The following is a 19,184-nucleotide window of genomic DNA, read 5'->3' as shown; positions in this document are numbered from 1 at the left end:
GACTTTTGATAAGCACTAAACAAATATACAACAAATATACCCACAAACTGTCAGTCTGAAAACTGTATTTAACTTTTATAAATGTTATCCTGCACGACCAAGGTTTTACTACAAATTTCCTCTCCAGCCTGACAATTAGTATAATCCATTCTTTGTGGTGCATTGTAAATGTTCTGAAAAATTCCACTGTATGCCAACATAGGTATTCTAAAGAGCAGTACACAGGAATTCAGAGACAAAAAAAAGAAAAAAGCTGCATGTGGTTTTCATCTGCTTGCGGGGGGAGAGCTGAAGAGATCCAAAGCTGCAGTTATAGATCGAAGCAGCAGTCAATAAAGGGTTTGTAAATGTGCCCGACAACAATTCCTTTCAAGCAACAACACGGTGACTATGTGCATTATAATATATTCACTTCATTCCAGTTTACATAATGCATATCCATTAGTGAGTTATCCAGTACACCCAGCGAGGGGTAAGAGCACCATGACATAATAGCAATTATGAATAAAAGGTGAGTTTGTCAAAAGATCATTGCTGCCTGAATACTCAGTCTCTTTTACTCTCTCCAAAAACCACTCAATTCACATTTCCGGTGAGTGTATCCCAGGTAGCTGTACACGCGCCCGTGCGTTATTAGCATTCATGAGTACGTGCATCTGCTTGCGTGCGTCCTTAAGCATGAGTGTGTTTGTTTGTTCAGAACTAATTTTAATAATTTCAATTTCATCGAACTGAAAGGTTGTTGTCATGTCTCAAGGTATAGATAGTGGTGACAAAGATCTGCTGCATTTTGTCATATTATTATAATTATAATATATGATAACAATAATCAAAGAAAATAGAACAGGTAGTCCAATGTTTGTCCAAGTATCTAATGTCCACAGCACACTTCATAGTCAAATTTAAACCTGAGGTAGTGCTGCTGTCTCACAGCGCATGTGCTGCTCTAACATAGGTTAGAATCAAGCTTAGTCTATGTATAGTTTACATGTTCTCCCCATATCTGTGTGGGTTTCCTCTCACAAATACACAGTTCAGGCGGACTGGACAGTTTACACTGCCTGTAACGTGTGGCTACCCTACAATGGACTGGCACCGCACCCAGGGTATACCCCCCTTTACCTTGCAGTGATTCAAGGATAGGCTCCTAACCAAGGCAAGCCATTAAGGACAGTGAATATGTGAGTGATTCAATATGACTAATTACTCACTTTACACAATTAATTTGTAGTGCATTAAATTAAATTTTCATTAATTACTTAAAATGAAAAGCAACCAAAGAGTGTTTTACTTATTTAATAAAAGCTTTGGACACAAGTGGAAAACTTAGTTTTAAAAAACTAGAGGAATAATAATTTCAGAGTTCACAATTACTGTATCTGATATATCATAATTACTATATTTCATAAATACACTGCCTTGCATTAATGTAAAAATAGTATCACAGGTTGGAGACCCTACTGACATGGTCAATTCATTAAATATCCTTTGAAAAATTGCCAAGCCCCAAATATGCCACTGCACATGCATGTGCAGAAAAAATGTGCATCACTATCCTGGACACAGGGGGTGCGGTGGCGCAGTGGGTTGGACCACAGTCCTGCTCTCCGGTGGGTCTGGGGTTCGAGTCCCGCTTGGGGTGCCTTGCGGCGAACTGGTGTCCCGTCCTGGGTGTGTCCCCTTCCCCTCCGGCCTTGCGCCCTGTGTTACCGGGTAGGCTCCGGTTCCCTGCGACCCCGTATGGGACAAGCGGTTTGTGTGTGTGTGTGTGTGTGTGTGTGTGTGTGTGTGTATCCTGGACACAGAAGGCAGACTGTGAGATCAGCAGCACTATGAAATTTGTACAAAGTGACAGGTGATACATGGCAGAGCCCTGCAAAATAATCACTTGGTTTTGAACATTTCTAATGAACTGTAATGTATGATAATATTAGTCTGCAAATTGACTGCTTTTTTGTCCCTCTTCCTGTGCACAGCACATATTTCTCCATCCTCTGGGTATAAGATTGGCCAGTTGCCTAACTGACATCCAATTAAGTTCAAACTGTTCATCTTCGTAGCCACATACCGAGTAATTTCAGGACAGAAATAAAAGGAATCAATAAAAATTAGTATGAACGGGAAAAACTGTTCAATGTCAAAACTACAGGTTGTCAGAGAAATTTCTATTATTTGACTTCTGGTGACCTGGGCCTACTCAGCAGAGCCATCCCTATGTATTTTTCAGGAATTATTAAAATTACAATTTCCAATTTGTGGCACATAATAGATCTTTTGACTCCATATTGTTCTCCTGCCATATGTCCAATATTCATTTTGTGCACATCAACAAGCCTAAGAGTAAAACTTGTTTAACAGTTGGCAAATCTGGTTAAGACACTTTAAGGGTTTAGAGATGTGTTGACACATTATGTGTAATCTAATTAGGAATTAGACTGTGGACTTTTAGACATATTTCAGCTATTTTGTTGTACTAAACAACAAAGTGGTGCTAATTATTTGTTGACCAACCACCATGAATGCAATGAGGATAAACTTTAGACAGACAAGATGCAGCTGACCAGATCTCTCCAGCTATGCCAGGAATTACTGTCCCAGTTATGAGGCACCACCCTCTCACAAAGACTCAGCTGCCTGCCCCCATTTAATCATTTTGCTTCATTTCTGATTGTGTCGTTCTCTACAAAGGCCTAATGAACTATTGCTGGTTTGGATAATTTTAAACAGATTACTATGTACAATGCTCGCTCTTGGAGGGAAAGTTGAGTGCTTAGAGAAACCCGGCCGTTTTCTGCCAGTGGACGACTTCAAAATGGCCCAGCTTTGGAATAAAATATTGACATAATTTAAGAGGAAGTGGAGCTGAACATGCCGATGTAATGGCTGAAAATGGAAGAAGTCACGGGGCAGCCATTTCTCTTGGCAGCTTCATTTAATAATGAGAGTCAAGAGGTACGGTGAGTTGTGGACAAAAAGTGTGGAGACGGTGATTAAAGGTAGAGAGGAAGTGACACCTTTTTCTTGACCTGCTAGCTCAGCACAGCATTAATGAGCATGGAATGTTTTGCTAGATTTGAGGGTATTAATAATATACAGAGAATTCTAGTCAAATCGACAAATTGTCACGCAGACCTGAGGACGTGGGGATGGCTGGACCCAAATGTAGGATCGTTTATCAGGAACCGAGGGGTCAGGCGAGTTCTCGTTGTTGGGGATGGGCAAAGAGTCGGTCAAGTGGCGGTCAGAGTGGAAGCGAGGATCCATGGACGTAGTCAGGAGATGAGGCGAATGGTCAGAAGCCGGGGAACGAAGAATAGGGATGAAGAGTGAAGGAGATCGGGACATAAGCGCAAAGGGGATAGTTGTCTCAGTTAGATTCCACGAGCGCGAAGGGGCTGAGGAGGGTCTTTTAAAGAAGAGTGCCTTGATTATCATTCGGTGCTTGATCTGCGTCAGGTGCTGTCGATTGTGGTGTGGGCGTGGACGTGACACAAACGTCCCAAAATAATCCATTGAAGGAGACGACTTGGTTGAAGTAACGCTTTAAGAGCAGACCTGCTGGTAATAGAGCAGGAAATCATGAGGTATGCCTTAATGATAAAGAAAGATTATCTCAATTTTTCCATTTGCAGGTGGGCTATGAAAGAGCTCCTAACTGCTTGCTTCGGTGGAATATGAACTACTTCATTAAGACCTCCAACTGGAGTACCAGGTATCTGCAGGTGTCTGGGTTACAGTTGTGAATCTCTTGTCCAGTTGGTTCTTGTTATTCTGCATAACACTGTATGACTTGGAGTCCCATAAATGTGGAGTGATAAATGCTAAGAGTGCTTACCCTTCGTATATGGTTATACCATAATCATTGGTGTGGGGAAGGTAGACTAACCAAAAAAGCATGTCCAAACACTCAAACTTTTTTGCATAGACCATGTTTTTTTTTTTCAGTAATTAAAATTACAAGTTAAAAAACTGAGGAGATAAAAAAGCCACAGTGGGGAACCCTGCTAATAAGATGCCCAAACCAACTGCAGCCCTGCAGATCTGCCTAAAATGACTCAAAAGGAATTAAGATGATAAGTAGTTGGGGAGGGGTCTAAAAGAGGTCAGCGCACAGCTTCGCACCTTTGAAAAGAGAGGTCCAAAGGCATTGCAGACTACATGAACACACTGCACGAGCCCTAAAAAAAGAGCTGAAAGCAAACACTGCCAACAAGATTCTTCATAAGCAGGACTCAGCATTAGCAGTTGCCCAGCGATCCAGAAAAGGTTACTTTGTCATGGTTGGACAGGTAGAATCATTCCAATACCTGTCCCAAAGATAGACTAACAACAAAGAAAGGTAAATACTAAATTCGATGTATAATCCATCATCTGCATTTCCCAGCTGAGATCAGGGAGAGCTGGTAGCATAGAGGTTAGCACTCCTGCTTTTGACCCAAAGATTGCAGGCTTGATTTCTGCCTCTGGCTATAGTACCCTTGAACAAGGTAGTTACCGTAAAATTATCCAGCTGTATAAATGGGTAAATGCTTTTAGGTAGATTAACATTGCAAGTCACTTTGGAGAAAACTGTCAGACAGATTTGAATAATTTTCCCACAACAAAGCACCCATATTTGTCAAAAATGAAGGAAAACAGCCCCAATATCTTGTTATTTTATGCAATTTCTCTGTGTTGAAGCCTTTTGTAACTATGCTTCCTCTCACGTGATCGGACAGCTATAACTATTTTGTAACTATGCTTCCTTTCCTTGATCATTTTGCTTTGATTACAATTTTTCTTTCAAAATTGTTTTTGAGGAACAGAAGTGGTTTAGTAGTGTCTTCCTCTGTGCTGCTCCGCGGGGTGCAAACATGGGGAGAAACGTGCAGACTCGACACACTCTGAGCTGCACTCAAACCGTGCCCACCAAGCCGCTCAAGAACTGTGAGGCATCGGCTTTACCTGCTGTGCCACTGTGCTCAAAAACCCCCTAGATCTTGCTATTTGTAGTGATTTCTTTTAAGTAAACAGTACTGTTTACTGTTGCTCTGTTAGTAGTGCTGTGTGAGCTCTATTTTTGTGCATCATTTAAATTTAAATTCAGTCATTTAAATTTTATTGTGTGAAATTAATTTTGGTTTAAAATTGAACTACAATAAAAAAGAAACTGGTAAACTTTTGAACAATAAAAGTTTAAAGGACATTTTAAATAAAGACATTCACCTATTTTTGTCTTTCTGATGTGATCCAGAGCTGGACAGCCCAAAATTTGATGAGACAGTTAAATGTACAAAATGGGACAACCAAACAAAAAAATTAATGTTGAGCCCTGACAAGCTAGTACAGGTGGTGACACCAGGCAGTTTTTAGTGGTCAGTCAAAAGAGTTTTGTGGAATTACAGTGATTTACTGTGCTGTTTAAGCCCTACTGCAGAAAGACAAAATAAAATGAGTAACTGAAGCACATGTCTTGAAGCACAGTGCCTTATAAGTCCTACCAGCAGAGTAAAGGCACAACAAGCGCAGGTCACTTCTATTCACCTCCATTTCAGAAAATCGAAACCAAGAGGCAGCTGCCGAAACACTCAACAGGTAGCTTTGAAATGAAGAAATGCATTTCCTCAAACGTGTAATGGCTGCCCCAGACATACCATTCACTTCCTAGCAGAGGTTGGCATAAATATTACAGGCTTTTGCACTTATAGTGAGATCTTCTTCCCAGATGTGTAATTGCAATGAGCACCCAAGTCCCTCCTTTCAGTCCACTCATACCTGCATCTGACCAGATCATTGCAACGCCATGACTGTATTTGGCATGTCAACCACACGCCATGGAAAAACATTTGTGGAAAAGATTTATTGATGCGGGACGGAATCAATTCAGCCCCAGAAGTATACGACAGGATCTCCATGAAATCAGTGGGACGTATGTTAGCACTGTTTCAAAGATACAGGTGCTTCTTCACTAAGGTCTTCCCCGTCTGATCTAACGGCAAAGGATGCCTGGCCCAGAACCTCAGCTATAGAAAATGCTAGAAGGTAGTCAGAACTAAATAGGTTATGAAAGACAACATAACAACATGACCTGAAAATCAAAACAAGCTAAACTTATTAAAACTTATTAAAACACTGTACTTCCGCATCAACTTTAGTTAAAATTGCCTTCACAAAAAAACAGTGCTATATTCTATTGACTCTTAAGTGAAAGTAATTAGCTGAAACAAAGTACTGTTTATTCAAAGTTCATGTTTAAGTACTAAGTATAAATTCACATTCATTAATTCATTAGATTCCTCTTATTCACAAACACCTGTCTGCAGTTTACATGGTAAACATGTCTGGAGACCCTTAACAGGAGCTCATTAAGAAAATTCCCCTTCAAGATGAACAATGTGCACCCTGACAATTAAAAACAAGGCATTTTATGTTTTTGAGCAGCTCTTGCAAAAGCACTGCATATACTTAATTACAGAGAAGTCAGAACATCAAAACACACAAGCAAAATTGTGTTCATTTTTTGCATAATACCTATGAAATGCAAAAAAACCCCCCAACACACTATCTAAATCAAAGGTAATACTCGTTTTTTTTTTTTTTTTTTAAATAAAATGCTTCTAATTTCTTAAAATATACCCCTTTTCAGTTTCCTTAATTTGTACAGTTTTCTGTTTGGTAATAAGAGTAAAATTTAACGTAAGTGTAAAGTGCTAGGACAAAAACACATTACTTATATAATAATAGCTGTTACAGTAACGCCAAGAAAAGATACATACGTTCGGTGCACATTCCAAAGAACGACCTTCTAACAAGAAATTGCTAAAATAAAATTAGAAAAATCAATGTATGACCAACAATGCAATGCTTGAAGGCTCACTGAGTGGCAAAACTGACCTTTCAGTAGGAAACCAGTACCCTCCCCTAATACTGCAGTTTTTCACAGATGTGCACGTGCGTGCACACACACACACACACACACACACACACACACACACACACACACAGCCTTCCAAGGTTCAAGGAAGAGGAAATTTGCACTTCAAACCAGTGAACCCAACTAATCAGCTATTGTGTGCCACCACCCCTCCACCTCCACATGCTGTAATTTCTCGGAAGAATCTAGGAGTGAGACGCACAAAGCGTTTGATTGCATCGTGATTACGTTTGCACCCAGGGCCCAAACTTTATCGAAAGTCGCTACCTAACCCTATGCCGAGTAATAGGTTACTGGGAAGGGGCCATTTAAAATGTGTGCTTCTTCTTCAGAGGATACCAATAAAAGTCCTCTTACTTGCACACGGTGCCCCTTTCACCCCGTGACAGCTAGGAGAAACGCGTTCTATCAATTCCAATCACATGTTCAAAAAATACTGATGCGCTTAACAAGATTGCAAATTTCAAGCTTGCCGCAACAATATGGGCCAGGTGGTGAAACCGGCACTTTAATCTGGAAGGTTCCCTAATCGCTGTCAATTATCAGGTTACAGGTCCGGGCGCGTGCGGAAATCTCCGTGAAAATCCCACGACGTGCCAAGGGGGGACGCAATGGGATTAGGGGATAAAGAGAGCAGCGGACTCACCATTCTCACTGTCCGACTTGTTCTCGTGCTCCGTGTCGGTCAGCGTGAGGGCCGAGTTGGAGCGGCTCGACAGACATGAGCTCCGGCCCGACCGGGCGCCGCCGACCCACGGGTGCACAGTGCGCCCCGGGGACACAACCCCCCGATCCTCAGCATTCGTGTCCGAATAGCCGTGGTGAGGGAGGCCCATCTCAGCGCAGAAGGCCAGGCCCCTGCGTGCAGCTGGTCCAGTTATTCCCAGCTGCCTCAGAGTGAAGTTCTGCCCTGTGGAAAGACAGGGGGGTCATACAGTGCCTAATTCCTTACTCACTTCTAAAACCACTTGTACAGAATACACTTGTCATCAACATGAATAAAAAAATGAATGAACGAACGGACAAAGCAATAAAAACTTTGTTAATCCCACATGCACAATGAGCATCTGTTCACTTCATTTACACTTATTGTAATTCCCAATCATCTCCCCATTTAAGTGCAATCAGATGAGCCAGCGTTTCACTCATTTAGGAAATTTTTCCAACTTGATGGACCCAGGTTCAAGTCCCACCTCCTGTGGCGGGCCCCTTGATCAAGGGACTTACCCTGAATTTACATTTATTCATTCAGCTGACACTTTTTTTCCAAAGAAGCTTAGAATTAATTACCCATTTATATAGCTGGGTAATTTTTCTGGAGAGATTCAGGGTAAATAGCTTGCTAATGTGCACTGCAGTTGGAGGCGAGATTCAAACCTGTGATCGCTGGGTGCAAAGGCAGCAGCGCTAACTAACCAACTGCCACTAAACTGATACCCAGCTGTACAAATGGTTATTTAAGGATCTTGGCACTGTAAGTCGCTTTGGAGAAAACAATCAGCTAAGCAGAAGTAAATTTACTGCAAGATCCAACGTGCAGGAAGTTAATTTTCCACATTTTTGGCGCTTGTCTATATCCATATATCTCGATGTTTATTGTCATTTCCCTACACATGGGTGAACAGCAGAAACAAAATATAGTTTGTGCAAGATCAAGTGTGACATTAGTTAGCCTACTGCCACGCCACATAGTAACCACAGTTCGCACATAGAGATACCAATTTAGGTATAATAACAAACCCAAATAAGATGACACCAGTCAGTCACTCACCTCTGAGGTAGTGCCAGCCTTCACTCAGTTGGTCATAATATGTATACTGAGGTCCTTAGAACACACTACAGCTATTGTGGTTCATACATGATGCATGTATTATAAATAAGTGTCACTGTAATGTGATTTGAGAATAAATGTAAAAAGGCAGATGCTGCAAAGGCATTCTGCTCATGAAAATGCAGTAGTGCTTCCTCTGAGGGGTGTGGTGATCACATGCTGCTCAATATTCTGATGGTTCGAGGAAAGAAACAACACAGATCCCCCAATGGCCTTTTTTCATCGTCTCAGACTAACCTTTGTCAACGTGCACGGCAAGCCACCCTGATTTGTTAGCTATTTACAAAATCCGCTTGAGTTGTTGAAAAATGCAAGTTGACAGGTAAATGGGGCAACAGCATATTATTCTTTTGAGTTTCCACTGATGAGAAAATCCTCGCGTTGCAGCGGAGTTGTAAACTGATAGACCTTCCAATTTTCCCGGATTATCTCAACTAGGCCGAAAACTGAAGTGGAGGCCCAGCTTCTGTAAACAGAATTCCAACGTAATGACTCTTGTAGAGGCAGAAGAAAAGAGGCTTTGAGAAAGACAGACATCTGAATACCTGGGTGAGTCGTCATTGTCCCTGCGAGAGAAAAGCCCCGTTCCGTTTTAACACTGGTAATTTCAAAAAGAGAGATTCTTGCACTCTGCTACGGATTACATGTCTTTTCATCACCTGTTTTTGCACTTTGGAGAGAAACCCTACAAAGAATACAAAACACAAAGCCAATGAATTCACTTTGTACAGTACATTTAGAACATTTCTTTCTTTCTTTTAAAACCAGATTTGTGTCTGCTGAGCGTTAAAATAATTACAATATTATTTAATTATTATTAAAAAAAAATGCATAGGTTACGTGAAAGTTCAGTGTCTTCTTCAAAGGAGCTCAAGGTAAAAAAAAAAAATAAAAAATGCTTCAGGAAGATGTTTAAAGCACTCCATGACTCATCGTGATGATTTTGTGCAGCTTATTTGAAGAAAGACAAATGAAGTCCATTCAGGCAGGAGTTCTCGCTGCAGCACTGTGGCAAACGCTGGCATTTAACACGTTTGCATAAAAGATTATGCCTGAATTTCGTATTCAAAATTTTTAAAGAAGAAAGTAAAATTACTTATTTATGTTAAATAGTAGAATTTTTCCAAACAATACAACTAACTGTACTGAACCATAAATAATGCAAACACACAGCCGTGTGACACACTCCAGAGCATCACATTGTGCAGGAGGTAAAAATGGCCTTCAACTCAAAACTGAGTGCCAACAATAATGTAAGGCTGCTGGTTTATTCATTTGTGTTTATTTAATGTTTTCAGAAACACATCTTTGCTTTGAGGCTCTTCATTGTTTTGAAAAAATGTTTTCAAATGGAAAGATATGTTTTATAGGTATGGTTGTACATTGTCATGCAACATGAATGTTCTGAAATATATTCTGACTCAAAATACACAAAAGCAATAATACCAGTATTGGTAATACCATTATCAGTTAGAAGAGCAACCATAACCATAATCATAGAAATTACATTCAACATAGTCATGTGATAGTAAAAATATCTGAAATGCCAAAATTTTAAATTGAGCCTTTGTAAAGAGAATTCAGTACTTTTACAAATGCTTCTAAATAAAATCTTATTAGAACTGACATAAAAATTGTTTCCCCTTATAATTCTAAAAATATGATGACCCTGGTTTATTACTGTTACTAACACAGTAATTGTAAGTTATAATATAATTTATAACTTATAATTATAAGAGTTAATGTAATTGTTAATTACTGAAATATCTCACTTTTAAATTTAGTTTATATTCAAAATTATAGCACATAGCAAAATTGTGTATACAACTCATATTGTTGAATTTAGTTATATACTCCTTAAATATATCTTCTTTTTACTAAAAGTTTGTTAATCGTGGTCATAAATCATTATGTTACATGACATTCACCAGGTTACATTAAGAAGCCGTTAAAGCGCTTCTGTTAGCTTATAATTATAGGAAGATTGAAATTCACAATTATTTTTATTATTTTCACTCTATTCACCCAATAATAAAGGGATTTCTAGTGGTTTGTCCAGGCTTAAAATTAACAGTAAAATAACAGAATAAAATAATAGCATGTATAATAATAATAATAATAATAATAATAATATATTTTAAAAGCCTAATCCCAAATTTATCTTTAACACAAGAAGAAGAAACTGCAAAGTACTCCATAACAGAAAGGGATTAAAATTATTAAATTAATCTTTTACGACATTTCCTAGGCCAGATGCAAAATCAAATGCAAAATCGATTTCTCCCAACTAGTAAAATGAACCCATATCCATATTATTTTGTATATACTGTATAGAGTGTTTAAGTAAGGATAACATTAGGTTTCATGTAAACATAATACCATAATTATATGTACTTTGTAAAAACAATTTGTGGAAAAGTATGAATAATTCTGAACTAACAGAAAGCTGGTTGTATAATTCCACTTTTAATTACTGTTGGTAAAGCATACATTCAGTGATATGACCCCAACTTCTCCCTACATCTTCATAAGTTATTAAAGCTTCCTTGACTTCAGATAGCACAGCATTGTCTCACAAAAAGATAATTACTCTTAAATGCTGAATATCTTAGTTTTAAATGCTTTCAGTTCAGTATTCTGTAAGTAGACTTTTTCCAATGAAATACATGTGAAATGATGCTTGTAAAAAAAAAAAAAAAAAAAAAAACTGACACCAAACCAGAACTGAAGTGCAGATGTGCACATCTGCATCTTAAAAGTGACAGCATATTAACTTTGAAATACAAGTAGGTTTATATTTTTCACAGCTTTTAAGGCTGAGACATAACTCAAAGAGCTGCAATTAACTTGAGTCAAATAATAATCAGGTTTATCAATTAGTCATAATAATATGTCAGACAGTATTCTTAATGTGTATGTATAATATCACTGAGGGTAAACTATTCAGAGGCTGAAAGCATATTTATAATATCATAGAGTGAAAATTATTCAGATACTGGATTTATCTGTATATCACTGTGTAAAATATTTGGAGAATGAATGTATAATATCAGTATTATGAAATTCAATGTATATGCATACTATCAGCGAGAGTAAAGTAATCTCTGAATGTATAATATGAGCTTTCCGAGGCCGAACATATTCGTTTAGTATCAGTAAGAGTAAAGGAACTAAAAAGAATAAAGGGGCGAGCTCTCAAAAAGAAGAGGGATCCCCCTCCCTCCATCAGACAAAACTGGCTGCCCCCATTAAGCAGAGCTTCAGCATGAATGAAAGACTTTTATACAGCAGGCTGCACATAATCCCTTTCTAACATTCTACCTGCCGTATTATATATTCCTATAATTCATTCAGCTCGTTCAGGGGCAAAAAAGGAAGGCAAAAAAAAAACATAATTCTCACTGTAACTGAAATACATGGACAAATAAATAACCTGAGTCGCTATAATTTTTTTTTTTTTTTTTTCAGTTTGCTTTGAATAAAGATGTGAGAATATAGGTCAGGGATACAGCGTGGTCAGAGAAAGTGGCACGTGAATTCGGGACCAGAGCACTCACCTTGCCGGCTGTACTCGTCCGCCTCCCTGTGAACCATCTCCTTCACGCGGCTGCTATAGAGGAGGCGTGAGGAGTCATGATCGAAGGCTTTGAGAGTCTCGCTAGAGCTGTAGGATTTCTGCGTGGGGACGCGGCACTCGTCGCTCTCGGCTGATGAGCTCGTGTAACGGCGCTCCTTGTCCCGCCGGCTCTTTGTCAGTGAGCAGTAGGGCCTGCGCTCTTTCACGTCCATGCTGCGTTCATGCTGTGGTCAAGGGCGCTCTGGGGCTCACTGGAGGCTCCGCCTGCTGCTCGCTCCGCTCAGGGGTCTACCTGGTCAAACAGAAAGCAGGCGGCGGTCAGATAGCACTAATCTGGGCACTTAATCTTCAAGGATTCACAAATCCCTCTGGAGACATATGTGCAAGTGTTCAAAAGACTGAAATCCCGAGGTGGACAGACACCACAGTTTTACTCTGTTTTTTTTAAATTATTATTTTTAATTTCACAGGAAAGAAATGACTGATATGACATGCAACAAAATGGATAGCTCTCAAAGTCTTCAACATCCAATATCTTTATAATGGAGCAAAATAAAAACAATAACATCACTAATAAATTCAGCAATAATGATACATCTACGATAAATAAGAAAAATTCTATAATATCTGCACTTAATAGTATCACGTCCAACAGCAGGCTCTGAAGTAGCACTCATCTGGTAATAATGCTCTTAAATGCTTTACAATGTAATGATGATGATTAGATACTTTAATGTCATTGTATGCAATACAACGAAATTTTGTGTGGCGGCCCTCAGAACAGCAGCAGTAGAAAGAAAGAACACTTAAGATAAAGAAAGAAAAAGAAAGAAAGAAAGAAAGAAAGAAAGAAAGAAAGAAGAATATTGAAACTTTGAGGTCCTTTCATGTAGCTTTTCTAATGCTAACGTAGCCTCGGCTCGTGGGGGAATGTATAGCCTACCGCACCAACTGTTGTAACATACAAGCATCGATAACATGAACAATAAAATCAGCAGCAACCACAAAAATCATTCCCTTTCTAGCTCACTTTTTATCAGTGTTTTACAACATCTGCACTTAATAGTAGTATTAGCAATAGCGGGCTTTGAAGTAGCGTTCTTAAATGCTTCCTGCGGGGGCTAAATTCCATGTGCATTACATAAAGGTACAGGCAAGTCCAACTCCCCCAAACTCTTTGGAGAGATGCGAATGATATTTTACAGAAATGAGAAAAGACAGGTCCGTTGCAGGCATATTTTTTTGGTCGGACTTGAAAGTGACCCAGAAGAAAAAAACAGCGCTGCAGGGCAGCCGCACTGCTGTAGGGCAATCACACTACAGTGATAAAGTGGCGTGTGTCGGCCTCAGGCCCCTTCATAGCTACAGCACATGCGTTAATGGGTTTATGATGCCGTGGTAGCCTCGGATTCAAGCCCCGACTCCAGACATACCCACGCATTCCATTCCTTCTTTATTTATTTTCTATCCAAACACCGCGCCCCCCCTCTGGCACAACCCTGATCAGCTATAACCCCCGGAAGCTGCCCCCTCTCTTCACAGGCTTGTAAACATTTACAGGAGCTGTTGAGGCCTGGCGAGTGCGAATCGCCCCAGCTGTGAGAAGTGCTTATGCGGAAATAAGATTAGCGTGTGAAGCAGGCGACCTGTCAGGAGCGACATTACACACGTAGGACTAATGGACAGAGGGCCAGTTCCAGTCGCCTTCCACATTCATACAGCATATTACCAGTAGGATCGAGTGAAACAAAAGAATGTTTCGAGTTTCAAGGACCATTAAGAAAAAAAGTAGTGGAATATAAAATACAAACAGAGACAGATAGATAGATAGATAGATAGATAGATAGATAGATAGATAGATAGATAGATATTTGGCCTACTACATAACAAAAAAACCTAATAAAAGAACAGCAACAATAATAAAATGTTCTATTAAGCCTACGTAAAAATCAAAGGACACATTCTTACAGAAACACTCAAAAATCGCTGCACATTTCTCATAATTAATAACTCTACATGACTCACCGAAAAAGCAGTTTGACTGCAGCATATTCTGTCTAAACCATTTAAACGTTTCAGTAAAAATCACTTTTTTCCCTCTGCTCAGCTTTAATGCTTGCGTGTTCTTTTCTCCTCTCGAAAAACAAATATCTAACGGTCTGTTATTTTTGAACCTCTTTAAAGGACCCTATTTTATAGCATCTAAATCGGAGTTTGATGGAGTAACAGTAATTAAATGTGGGGAAAGATTTCATCTGGTGAAGTAAAACTGCATCTGCTCAAAAAAATGATGCCGTGTCACACAGGAGTGTACGTGACCCATGATACGCAGGCAGGACCAGCTGCCGCCTCTTGCCTGTATGCTTTTCTATCAGCCCTGAGCTGCAATCTGAGTGAACGGAGCCGCCCTCTCTCCTGAAATAGCACGGGCTACTCAAGGGCCCAGTCACCCGTGAAACGTATTAAAAGCAAGAGCTGCAGAAGTGACAGTGGCTGGATGCGCTGAGATCCATCGGGGGGTAAGTCAGGCAGAAAAGTTCCACTTGGTGGGGTGGCGGCCCTGGCTGGTCCACAGCCGCAGCTCTTAGCTACTCGGCCTGATTAGTCCTGCTACCTGGTCAAGCGGTGGGTCACCACCCCCCTGCGGTCTTCATTCGGGCCCTGGATAACCTCATGGATAGACTGCAAAAGACCAGCACTACCTCAGCAGCCATTTCCCGTTCTTACAAGAAAAGAAAAAAAAAAAAAAAAAACGCACAGCCCAGATCTGATACACAACTTCGATGGAAATTCCTAAAACTGATATTTCCAAATATTATTTTTACTGAATTTATTTTTAATCAACAACATAGAAACCAAAGATACAACAGTAAACACAGGACACGTATAATGGTAAATATTATATATTACACTTTAGGCTTCGCCTTTTTATGAAAATTTGTACGTATGTGTTTCCTTATTCAGCTGCGGACTATTTTCACCCAGTTTCGAGCTCTACGGAGGCAGGACATCAAAGCGCTCAGAATGTTTTTTTTTTTATTTATTTTGTTCTGCTGCTTCATTCTCATTTCCACAGAAGGCAGTTTGTGGCTCTCATTTGCAATGTAGAAAAAGAGCTCCGCTACTCTGTACCGAGAGGTCATCGAGGAATTAGTGCTCTGCTCAGGCAGAAATAATTGATTTCATTCATGATTCACATTCATCAATAACTATAATACAAGAAAGGATGGTCCAATCCGGAGGAGGACAAGCACCACTGTGACTTGCTGGACAGATTGATCAAACCGACGTGACGACACCGGTCCTTCAGACTTCCAACCACTTGCAGACAAAAGACTCCTTTCAAGCTGAGCAGCCCCCACCCCAAATGAAGTGACCCATATTCTTCGACATGAATTGTGCATTTTGCGGAAGAACCTCCCACTGGAGATTTACCTGCTGAAACTGCAGATCTTCCGCGTCGCGATTCTTTTTCGGGTAATTAGATTTCTGAAGACGAGCTCTAAACATTACCCGGAGACCCACTCTGGCCGCAGTGCACGTAAACAGAGGTGGTGAAAGCAAAAGTCCGCTGCGATCAGATGGCATGCTGCGGTCGCGCCCTCCCCAGCCCGTGCCAGCCTTGCTGTGGGGTTCGGACCCAGGCGGGCTCCTGGAGAGATCAGCCGAGGTGAAATCGCACGGCGGCTCGAACGTGTCTGTGGCGGCGCTGCCACCACCTCCAACAATAGCAGGCTTTCATGGTGCTGAATAATTCACCACACTGGGCTCGCCTGTTGTTCTGAGTTGTCGGTAACGCCGGTTGGGGGGGTGGCAGTTGTGTGCGGGGTGGAGGACATCTTTTTTTCATTAGCCGATGCCTTTTGCACCCTGACACCAGGCTCAGAGAATACACACCCCATTGTCCCACGCAAATCTTGACTCGACAACACATTTGTTTCCAGCACCCCATCGTCACAGGCACAGCTATGAACTGGGGATCAAATCACTTTTTACTTTTTTATTTATTCACATTCATTACCAGAGCTAGTTGATGGGTTTTTCTTATTTTTTGTTAAAAACAAAAATGGTGTTTTTTTTTTTCTTTTTCTTCGAAACTGTGGATCAGAAAGCACAAGCACAGGAACATTTTCACTGAAACACTGACCGTGTTTGTGTACTGTGTTGTAAAGGACTTGATCCATTCTGACACCCTATTGGGCCTCAATCCACCCAAACGCAGAATACAGCGGGCAGCCAATGCACGTCACGTGAGCTCATCCGGCATTCAGCAGATCAACTTGGATTAGGCTTAAAAAAATAGACTCTGCATGCAAGTCAATACCACCAAAGAAAGTAAATTCTGTCTAAACCACTTAAACCACTTCAGTTTGTGAGCATCAACCACATTAGGGCAACTTCTTTCTCGGAAGAGTTTCCTTAATGCAGTCATTGGAAACTTCCGTATTTATCTCACCAGTCACTTAATGAATTTTATTTGATTTTACGAAGGATTAAAAGCATCATAAAAATACAGCTTTATTTACATCTCCATGCCCCACCTTTGGGGTCCACACACACTAGTTTTGTGAGCCATTAACCTTGATGCATAACACATGACTAAAATGTACATGCATGTTTATGGGTGTTGCACTGGATAAACGTGCAATAAATATACATAAACATGAGGCATTGCAGAGAAAAAAAACAGAAAAGGCACATAAATTGTTTACACAGATCAGAGAAATTGACTCAGACACAAAAAATGTTCCCAGTAAAATGTAAACACTGCTGACCACCCACCGTATAACACATTCAAATGATATCCAAAGGCATTGAGACTTTCCCTGTGGCTTATAAAAGAGGAACTTGTAACAGAAGTGGATCAGTGCCTATATTATCTGGCCAAAACTAAAGCCAGCATATCTGTTGTTTCGTCAACACGAATCTCCTCTTTTAATCTGCATTGAGCAAAATACCAAGAGTATGCAGTCGAAACATTAAAACGACATTGGCTGATGAATTTGTATTTATAAAGGAAATTTTTGGGTTTCAACATTGATATGGATGCCAGTGTTACATTTCCTCAATAATGCTGTAGTGTCACAAGTCATCATTTCTGCGTCTATCACTGACCAATAAAGCTTTTACATTAATTTCAATGAAAGGTCAATGTTTTCCTGGCAAATGTACACAAAAATTTAAACACAAAAACTTGCATCTCTCATTCTTTTACAATAATTTTTAAATGTGCGCTTTCCGTTCAAAGGAATAAAAAAAGCTAACCAAATTGTGATTTTTTTTATTCCTTTTTTTTATTCTTTTTTTTTTAAATCTACCTCCTTTTCCTTCTCCATTTTCTTCCTGTTTTAACATGTTTCAAGTTCAACACTTTGGTTATGGCCTACAGGACAAAGAAAGAATCTGCAACCTGACACCTACAGGACCTGATCACTCTCTACTCCCCAGCAAGAATGATGTGCTCCCACACATCATTTGGGTGCTTGGTGGGCCTACTCACAATGGCCCAAATTTGAAAGCATGATGGTCTTCAACTATGGCTCCAATTTGTTGAAATAAGCTCCATCTGTTCATCAGATCTGCTGAATCCCTTTCAACATTCAAGAAAGGTCTCAAAACCCATCACAAGAGACTCATCTCACTCCTCACCTCCTATCTATTCCATAAACTTGCATCACAAAATTTGTCATTTGTCACAATCACCTCTCTGTTTCCAAATACATACTCGTGTAATTTGCATCAGCAAAACAGTGGTATTGGACAAATAAATTGTGCTTCAGCAATCCCTTGTCTGCGTCCAAAGCTCTTTGCCTGCTATGAAATGAACGTTTGTGTACAAAGTGAGTAAATGTAGTAGATGTAAATATAAGCTCTAATTCTTTAAACAAAAATTTTAAATAAAACTCAAAGTATCACATGGGACAGCGAGGTTCTCAGAAAGGTTCAAGTTGAACATCTCAGTGTTCTTTAAATGACAGAATGGACAGCAAAGTGGACCTGTGTGAGTGGCTGCAGTATTACTCTGTGACAAATGAATGTCCCTGGTCTTCCCCAGATCGCAACAGAACCCCATGTAGTCATATTGCCCGGTCAGCGAATCGCTCTATTCTATCCCAGTCTTCCTTGGCCTCATGGGCCCCTTGGTCCTTCTGCTGATGATCCAGCTCCATTTGTCTGGAAACAAGACACTCTGGCACGTTGCACAAGGCCACAATAAACTGGCCTTCAATCTTCTAACTTACAGTCAGATGGAGACCTTGGAGCACAAGTTGTTTCCAGATGGCTGAGACACTCCCTGTTTACGAAGGCCTACCACCCAAAAAAAAAAATAAAATAAAAAAAATAAAACCCTAAGTTCCACACTTCCTGCACAAAAAAATCAAGAATCCAGTGGAGTTACTTTGCTCTATGTACGGTTTTGCTGGCATTCATTATCGGCGTTCATTTAAGGACAACAAAACACAATCCATCATATGGCTTTATTTAATTAGCAGACCCGTCTTGTGCCCATAAATCACTTAACATCACTTCAGTGTGGAAAACGGGTCGGTGTTTTGCAGACTTTGTGTGGTGTTTCAGGTGGAAATGGCCACTTGTTGGTGTACTCCGTGGCACTGGTGAAGGTAACGGTAAGCAGAGTAAATGCTAGTTATTAATTCATTTAGCCAATGCCTTTCTCCAAAACGACTTACACTGATTTACCCACTTATACAAAGCTTCTTACTCTGATTTACCCTTCAGCTGGTCAATGAGTATGTGCAGAAGGCAAGACCAACCCGGTCCCCAAGAGCCCAAACCCTGTAGGTTTTAGAGAATAAATTTCAATTAAGGCCTGATCTGCACCTGAAACCCCAGCCGAAGTG

The 19,184-nt window shown here is 40.2% G+C and overlaps 1 protein-coding gene across 2 annotated transcripts in view; it reads right to left on the bottom strand.

The window, feature by feature from the left end:
• Positions 1-19,184, bottom strand: part of LOC108926009 (teneurin-3) — a 224,057-nt gene that overhangs the window by 156,287 nt on the left and 48,586 nt on the right. For both annotated transcript variants that reach the window (XM_029250391.1, XM_029250392.1), the window contains exons 2-3: positions 12,302-12,613; positions 7,560-7,823 (exon numbers count right to left, since the gene is read on the bottom strand). In XM_029250391.1, the coding sequence (XP_029106224.1) occupies positions 7,560-7,823; positions 12,302-12,533 (496 nt within the window). In that variant the 5' untranslated portion in view covers positions 12,534-12,613. The remainder of the gene's footprint in view (positions 1-7,559; positions 7,824-12,301; positions 12,614-19,184) is intronic.

This window comes from Scleropages formosus, chromosome 3 (assembly GCF_900964775.1).
Source record: "Scleropages formosus chromosome 3, fSclFor1.1, whole genome shotgun sequence".
Taxonomy (NCBI): Eukaryota; Metazoa; Chordata; class Actinopteri; order Osteoglossiformes; family Osteoglossidae; genus Scleropages; species Scleropages formosus.
This window is presented reverse-complemented; position numbering and strand designations above follow the sequence as displayed.